Raw genomic sequence first — 8863 nt, 5'->3', positions numbered from 1 at the left:
ACATACACACTCATACACCCCCCACACACATATACACACTCATACATCCCCCCACATATACACGCATACACCCTCCCACACACATACACACTCATACACCCCCCACACATACACACTCATACACCCACCCCCACACATACACACTCATACACCCCCCCACACACATACACACTCATACCCCCCCACACATATACACACTCATACACCCCCCCACATATACACACTCATACACCCCCCCACACACACATACACATACACACTCATACACCCCCCGCATATACACACTCATACACCCCCACACATACACACTCATACACCCCCCACACACATACACACTCATACACCCCCCACATATACAATCATACACCCCCCCACATATACACACTCATACACCCCCCCCACACACATACACACTCATACACCCACCCCTACATATACACTCATACACCCCCCCACACACATACACACTCATACACCCCCCACACATACACACTCATACACCCCCCCACACACATACCCCCCCCACATATACAATCATACACCCTCCCACACACATACACACTCATACCCCCCCACACACATACACACTCATACACCCCCCCACACACACATACACATATACACTCATACACCCCCCTACATATACACACTCATACACCCCCCCACACATATACACACTCATACACCCCCACACATATACACACTCATACACCCCCCACACATATACACACTCATACACCCCCCCACACACATACACACTCATACACCCCCCTACATATACACTCATACACAATCATACACCCAATACATATACACACTCATACACCCCAACAGCACAATGGTGTGGGCGTATACCAGTCATAAAAAATAGTCAATAGAGAGAGTAGACCGCTGATTGGCCAGCTCATCCCCCTCAGGAGTATGACATCATACTCTGAGGAAATGGCAAGCAATAGCAAATCTGTTTGAGATGCAAGTTGGAGGTATTCAGTGTTTTTTTCCCTCCAATACGACTATAGGACGAGTCAACAACATTATTTGGGTATAAGTTAACATAAAATGTACTTTTAAAAGTGACATTTTCACTGGACATTTACTTTAACATTTGTTATTAACTCTTTGTTACAGCTGATTGTTGCTGTTTGTGCATTTCAGGACTCAAAAGCAAGCACAGTAGCCGGTTAAGGAAAAAGGGCCCAGACCTTAGTGAACTTCAAAGTGCCATTGATTCTATAAAGAAGACACAGGAGAACATTTACAAGTGAGGGTCGTTCAAACGTGTGTGTGTGTGTGTGTGTGTGCGTATGGTCTTTGAGTGAGTGAGGATTCAGTTGTTCCCAACTTATGCATTGTGAGTTTGTGGTTGTGCATATAATTCCTGTGACTGAGCCCTCACTGACTCTGTCTGCGTGTGTGTGTCTCCAGGAGCATCGGTGTGCTGCGCTCCCGAACGACAGCGGGCCAGGCGGCAGCAGAGGGCGGATTCCTGCAGCAGCGCGACTACGCCATCATCATCCTCCTCATCCTCCTTCAGGTCTTCATCAACTTCCTGTTCAAGTAGCAGCCGACAGACTGACAGAGAGAGAGACAGATGGAGTTAGAGAGAGAGAGAGACAGGACTGATGGGGGGTTTGTCCAGGCTAAGGAAGAGAAACAGTCTGGAAGTGAATGAACTTCAAGAGCACCCAGTAGCTCTGCCTCAACCCTCTCTCTCTCTCTCTCTCTCTACTGAGTTGACCCTGCTCCACTGTCCTCAGACGGGCCACCATTGTCACACACACGTCTTCAAAGCAAGCATTCCTGAAAGAGGCTCCTCAAAAAAAACTGAAATAGTTTTTAATTTCTATTTATTTGTACCTGTTTAGAGATCCATGTATTTTTAAAGGGGAAGTGGCCCCGGCCAGGACTGAAGGGAAGTTGAGGTCAGCGTTCGGCCTTAGCCGGCGTCATGATGTCGTCAACTGGGCCTTGGAGAAGACATTGACATCTGGCGGCCATTTTTAATTTAGCTAACGGACACCGCTCCTTGCATTTCACATTGCCCCCATTTCACCCGCCTCCCCAACTACAGGGAACATTTTACACTGAGACTTTTGAAGAAAAATTACTTTCATTCAATTTTTTTTTTTTAAATGTTCATTTGTTTTGTTTGTTTGGTGTGTCCTTTGTGAGTAGAACCTCTAGTTAAAAAATATACGAGAAGGGAGAAGAACAGATTTAAGCGGTCCAATATATGTGACGTTCTTTTGAAGCTTTGACAAGGCTCGAGTTTCCTAGCTTGATGGTGAATCAGCAAACAAAAGAAAAAGGTCATTGTAATCAATCGATTTGAATCGTTCCACTCAAATTTGTAGACAAGGTCAATTGTATAAACTAGATGCTTGACATGAATTGTTGCTGTGTGGTTAACATGTACGGTAGGATGAATGTTCAGCTGATCACTTGCCCGATAGTGTGTAAACATCACGATGACACCTAGTAGACAGTAGAGTCCCCAGTGTACAGTAGTAACTCAACATTGTCAGCCAGTCAGAAATCAACTAGATGTAGTGAAAATCTGCCAGATGCAGTGTTTCAGGTGTAGTATAGGCCGTCAGTCCACTTCCTGTGTACATAGCTAACGGACTGACTCACTCATAGCAGTTGTGTTCTTTCCTAAAGAGATGTTCTTTCACACAGACAAGACCCTCTGTGGAACAAGCCAGTCTGGCATTATCAATACCCCATTACCTCGGTGTCTTTGTGGGCTGCCCACTCTGTGTGTGTCTGTGGTCATCGCCTCGTCACTGTCGTTCACTCATCCAGACGTTTAGAATGTGGTCACAAGAAAATAACACCCGTGCCTTCTAGAGTGGGGGGTTTGGGGGGTGGGGCTAATGGGGGGGGTAGGGATTGAGAGGGGTGGGGCTGAGAGTTTGGGGGGGTGGGTGGAAGTTTGAGGCTAATGGGGGGGTTAGAGGTGGGACTGGGGTTTTGGGGGGGCGCTAACGGAGGTTAGGGATGGGGTGAGGATGGGGGTTTGGTGGGTGGATGGATGTTTGGGGCTAACGGGGGGGGGGGTAGTGATTGGGAGGGGTGGGGACAGTGAGAGAGTAGGTAGGGGTACAGTAGAAGTGTAAGGGCGAGCAATAGCCAGTGTTTTGGAGTGGTCGTGCCATATCAAGCCTTAGAGAAGAGTCCTGCTTGGCCCCTCCCAGCGTTGCTGTGGTTACGCTGCCGTGGGAATTCTGGAAGCTGATTCCTGCCACTTGGAGAGAGGAGGTTATCTCTCTGAGTCATCTCTCCATATTTCCTCTCTTTCTTTCTTTCTTTCTTTCTTTCTTTCTTTCTTTCTTTCTTTCTCTCCCTCTCTCTCTCTTCACAAGGCACCAAAACCAGGGGAACAACATGGCTCCTCTTCCTTGTCATTGTTCATTGTGTTGCATTATAATGAAACTCACTTTCTGTTTTTTGTTTTCTATGTGGCACATTTTTTCTTGCTCCATTGTTTTATTTCCCCTCACTTTTCAGTGTTGATTTATACAGACGATACCGCTGATATGATTCTGATCCATGTCGTTTTGCGGTCGCCCCTCGATGACTTGAGTTCATTGTCAAATTACCTTTTTTTGCATTCCAAATGGCACCCTATTCCCAAAATAGTGTCCTACTTTTGACCAGAGCCCTAAAATACATGTAGTGTACCATATAGAGAATAGGGTCCTATTTGGGACCTACCCCTGGACTCTCTGTATCCGAACACCCTTGGTCTCTCTGTACCAGGACATCCCTGGTCTCTCTGTACCAGGACATCCCTGGTCTCTCTGCATCCGGACACCCCTGTTCTCTCTGTACCAAGACACCCCTGGTCTCTCTGTACCAAGACACCTCTGGTCTCTCTGCATCCGGACACCCCTGGTCTCTCTGTACCAGGACACCCCTGGTCTCTCTGTCTCTCTGTACCAGGACACCTCTGGGACACCCTCTCTCTGTACCAGGACACCCCTGGTCTCTGGTCTCTCTGTACCAGGACACCCCTGTTCTCTGTACCAGGACACCCCTCTGTACCAGGACACCCCTGGTCTCTCTGTACCAGGACACCGCTGGTCTCTCTGTACCAGAACATCCCTGGTCTCTCTGGTATGTATTTGTATGACAATAACACCTTCCTGAAAGTTATGTTGCCACATCCCCAAAATAAAATCAAAATGACGTCTTTATTGTCTTGTCTGTATGGGGCCAATCAACTATATAACCTCTAGTCAGTGAACTATGTTGCCGGTCAGCTATAAAGACACACTTTGATGAACTCATTTGAGGGATGATATGTTTAAGCAATAAGGCGTGTTGTATATGGCCAAAGTAACACGGCTAAGGGCTGTTCTTAAGCACAACGCAACACAGAGTGCCTGGATTCAGCCCTTAGCCCTGGTATGTTAGCCATATACCGCAAACCCCCAAAGTACCTTATTGCTATTAAACACTGGTTACCAATGTAATTAGAGCAGTAAATAAATGTTTTTTTAATACCCTTGGTATATGGTCTGATATACCACGGCTATCAGCCAATCAGCATTCAGGGCTCGAACCACCCAGTTTATAATCTGTAATAGACCATGTACTGTAGTCTGTGAACCTGTGAACTAGTGTTGTGGTAACATATCCCAACAGGGACAAAACATAATGACCTATTACAACTCTAGGATCGCTGTTGGACAAAGGGTGGGAGGAAGGATGACTGAGATAATGATCATTAGAACAGAAGATGTATTTAGGGTTTTTATTACTGTGTTTGTTCTGCTTCTGTTTCCTTGCTGTGTTATTTTCGCCTGGAAGACAAATGGGGTATTCATCCGCCAAATGGGATATCCATCCACCAAATGGGATATCCATCCGCCAAATGGGGTATCCATCCACCAAATGGGGTATCCATCCGCCAAATGGGGTATCCATCCACCAAATGGGATATCCATCCGCCAAATGGGGTATCCATCCGCCAAATGGGGTATCCATCCGCCAAATGGGGTATCCATCCGCCAAATGGGATATCCATCCGCCAAATGGGATATCCATCCGCCAAATGGGATATCCATGGGGTATCCATCCGCCAAATGGGGTATCCATCCGCCAAATGGGGTATCCATCCGCTGTGGGTATTTTGGGGTATCCATCCGACAATGGGATATCCATCCGCCAAATGGGATCCATCCATCCGCCATTTTCGCCTGGAATGGGATATCCATCCGCCAAATGGGGTATCCATCCGCCAAATGGGGTATCCATCCGCCAAATGGGGTATCCATCCGCCAAATGGGATATCCATCCGCCAAATGGGATATCCATCCGCCAAATGGGATATCCATCCGCCAAATGGGATATCCATCCAAATGGGGTATCCATCTGGGGTATCCATCAGGAGTTCCATCCGCCAAATGGGAAATCCATCCGCCAAATGGGGTATCCATCCGCCTGGGGTATCCAGCCATGTAATCAAATGTATTTAGGGTTTTTATTACTGTGTTTGTTCTGCTTCTGTTTCCTTGCTGTGATTTTCGGGCACAAATGGGATATCCATCCGACCAAATGGGGTATCCATCCGCCAAATGGGGTATCCATCCCAAATGGGGTATCCATCCGACATGGGATATCCATCCGCCAAATGGGATATATCCATCCTCTGTAGACAGAGTTCTGTGGAAACTGCTTTATTTCTGGATAGCCATGTAACAGATGGCTGTTCACTAGAGGGCACAGTTGAAATTGCTCAGACCATTGGCATTGCCTGGCATAACCCACCTCTAGACATGTATTCATCATTGCGTTTTTGAGATGATTATAGGTCAGACATAACAACTATTCACTCAGGTCCAAGTGTATTCATGTGTATTTAACCTTCATTTGATCAGAGTCATACTGAGACCATGGTCTCTTTTACAGATAAGACCTGAATTACAGAAAATACACGCATCAATATAAATACAAAGGCAGTTATAAAAACATCATGGTGATAAAAAACAAACCGTTATAAGATCCTTTGAAGTGCGTATCAACACGTGTAGTAGCAGGTACTTCCTTTAACCTGCTTTGGGTGCCAGATGGGAAGGGTTGCACTTTTGTGACTATTCCATTGGTTCTATTGCACCAGACAAGTTCAATGAAGTGCAACACTAAGTATATGAAAGATAAGAAATATATTTTAACTTTGGTCTGTACACACACACAGTCCCCATCTAGCATGAAGTTAAGAGGCCGGTGGCTAGCTCCCATTCCAGCATCTGGCTAGCCATGTCCCAATAAAATACACTAGCTTCCTGTCTTCATTTTCGTCTTTCCTTCACAAACACTAATGACTTGACCTGTCAGGTGCCAGCACTATGGTGAAACCCTAAAGAGACCCCTCACCTCTCGGCTGTGGTGAAGGCAAGGACACCAGAAAAGGAAGCCACTTCAGGAGTATTAGGACCAGTGGTGACCCGTCATTCAGGGCAGGTGGGGTTTTTGAGCCCCAAAAATTATTATTTTGTTGTGCCTGTTTTGAATGTAATTTTCATATTAATTCATGTCACATATCAGTTTGCAAACAATGTAAAAGAAGAAACTGTAGTACGAACATGCTCTCTCTTAAGGCAGCTCCAAAACGCAGGTGTTTCGGCCTAGCACAGTGCTTTCTGTGGTGGAGGGACAGCCAGTGGAATAGGTGTTGGTAATCTTGTCTAGTGGCACCGTGATTGGCTCAGTGTTCTGTCACTCATGGGGACACTACGTCACCGCAGAATCGTTAAAGAGAGAGCCAAGCAGTTCAAGTCCCCTTGGGTGCTGCCATGGATTTACATTAGAAGTGCCCATCCAAGAAGGCTCAAGGTCATTGGCCACAGATAAAATGTCAAATAACGTTATATCTACCCCAGCTTTGATTGGACTGATGTTACTTTCAAAATCTTAGCTAGCAAGCTAGACAAGCAGTCATCATGAATCACGTCGACAATCTACTAGCAAATCCTTTTCAATCCTTGTCAGATGAAGAGAAATTATAAATTAAAGATATTCTTGCGCATTGGCCATTGGACATAAACATTACTCAACAAGTCGGAAATTACAAACTCAACAATGGGTGTTTTGGAAGGAATCGGTGGATAACTGCAAGCGTTGCAAAGCAACCACCATTTTGCTTCCCCTGCCTGCTATTCAGTGGAGAGGGTGTGTGGTCCAAGTCGGGGTTAAGGATTTGAAACACCTGTCTGTTATTCAGTGGAGAGGGTGTGTGGTCCAAGTCGGGTTAAGGATTTGAAACACCTGTCTGTTATTCAGTGGAGAGGGTGTGTGGTCCAAGTCGGGGTTAAGGATTTGAAACACCTGTCTGATATTCAGTGGAGAGGGTGTGTGGTCCAAGTCGGGGTTAAGGATTTGAAACACCTGTCTGTTATTCAGTGGAGAGGGTGTGTGGTCCAAGTCGGGTTAAGGATTTGAAACACCTGTCTGTTATTCAGTGGAGAGGGTGTGTGGTCCAAGTCGGGGTTAAGGATTTGAAACACCTGTCTGTTATTCAGTGGAGAGGGTGTGTGGTCCAAGTCGGGTTATGGATTTGAAACACCTGTCTGTTATTCAGTGGAGAGGGTGTGTGGTCCAAGTCGGGTTAAGGATTTGAAACACCTGTCTGTTATTCAGTGGAGAGGGTGTGTGGTCCAAGTCGGGTTATGGATTTGAAACACCTGTCTGCTATTCAGTGGAGAGGGTGTGTGGTCCAAGTCGGGGTTAAGGATTTGAAACACCTGTCTGTTATTCAGTGGAGAGGGTGTGTGGTCCAAGTCGGGTTAAGGATTTGAAACACCTGTCTGTTATTCAGTGGAGAGGGTGTGTGGTCCAAGTCGGGTTATGGATTTGAAACACCTGTCTGTTATTCAGTGGAGAGGGTGTGTGGTCCAAGTCGGGTTAAGGATTTGAAACACCTGTCTGTTATTCAGTGGAGAGGGTGTGTGGTCCAAGTCGGGTTAAGGATTTGAAACACCTGTCTGTTATTCAGTGGAGAGGGTGTGTGGTCCAAGTCGGGTTAAGGATTTGAAACACCTGTCTGTTATTCAGTGGAGAGGGTGTGTGGTCCAAGTCGGGTTAAGGATTTGAAACACCTGTCTGTTATTCAGTGGAGAGGGTGTGTGGTCCAAGTCGGGTTAAGGATTTGAAACACCTGTCTGTTATTCAGTGGAGAGGGTGTGTGGTCCAAGTCGGGTTATGGATTTGAAACACCTGTCTGTTATTCAGTGGAGAGGGTGTGTGGTCCAAGTCGGGTTATGGATTTGAAACACCTGTCTGTTATTCAGTGGAGAGGGTGTGTGGTCCAAGTCGGGTTAAGGATTTGAAACACCTGTCTGTTATTCAGTGGAGAGGGTGTGTGGTCCAAGTCGGGTTATGGATTTGAAACACCTGTCTGTTATTCAGTGGAGAGGGTGTGTGGTCCAAGTCGGGGTCTGTTATTCAGTGGATTTGAAACACCTGTCTGTTATTCAGTGGAGAGGGTGTGTGGTCCAAGTCGGGGTTAAGGATTTGAAACACCTGTCTGTTATTCAGTGGAGAGGGTGTGTGGTCCAAGTCGGGGTTAAGGATTTGAAACACCTGTCTGTTATTCAGTGGAGAGGGTGTGTGGTCCAAGTCGGGGTTAAGGATTTGAAACACCTGTCTGTTATTCAGTGGAGAGGGTGTGTGGTCCAAGTCGGGGTTAAGGATTTGAAACACCTGTCTGTTATTCAGTGGAGAGGGTGTGTGGTCCAAGTCGGGTTAAGGATTTGAAACACCTGTCTGTTATTCAGTGAAACACCTGTCTGCTATTCAGTGGAGAGGGTGTGTGGTCCAAGTCGGGTTAAGGATTTGAAACACCTGTCTGTTATTCAGT

At 46.3% G+C, this 8863-nt stretch overlaps 1 protein-coding gene and 1 long non-coding RNA gene across 7 annotated transcripts in view; one reads left to right on the top strand and one right to left on the bottom strand.

Annotated features, from left to right (window-relative positions):
* The window catches only part of LOC127921614 (oxysterol-binding protein-related protein 8-like), a 74847-nt gene extending 72456 nt beyond the window's left edge, over positions 1-2391 (top strand). The window contains 2 exon segments of the mRNA XM_052505190.1: positions 1156-1261; positions 1426-2391. Coding sequence (XP_052361150.1) covers positions 1156-1261; positions 1426-1561 — 242 coding nt within the window. The 3' untranslated portion in view covers positions 1562-2391.
* A 4774-nt stretch (positions 2392-7165) lies between these two features.
* Positions 7166-8411, bottom strand: LOC127921613 (uncharacterized). 6 transcript variants are annotated; one of them, XR_008109089.1, is made up of 3 exons: positions 7689-8411; positions 7452-7511; positions 7166-7332 (listed from the first exon to the last, which is right to left on the bottom strand). It is a non-coding gene; the product is annotated as an uncharacterized LOC127921613 (long non-coding RNA). The 6 variants fall into 6 exon arrangements; XR_008109087.1 differs by having other exon boundaries at positions 7452-7688; positions 7749-8411; XR_008109090.1 differs by having other exon boundaries at positions 7452-7688; positions 7808-8411.
* Positions 8412-8863: the final 452 nt, after the last annotated feature.

This window comes from Oncorhynchus keta, unplaced genomic scaffold, assembly GCF_023373465.1.
Source record: "Oncorhynchus keta strain PuntledgeMale-10-30-2019 unplaced genomic scaffold, Oket_V2 Un_contig_22762_pilon_pilon, whole genome shotgun sequence".
NCBI lineage: Eukaryota > Metazoa > Chordata > Actinopteri > Salmoniformes > Salmonidae > Oncorhynchus > Oncorhynchus keta.
This window is presented reverse-complemented; position numbering and strand designations above follow the sequence as displayed.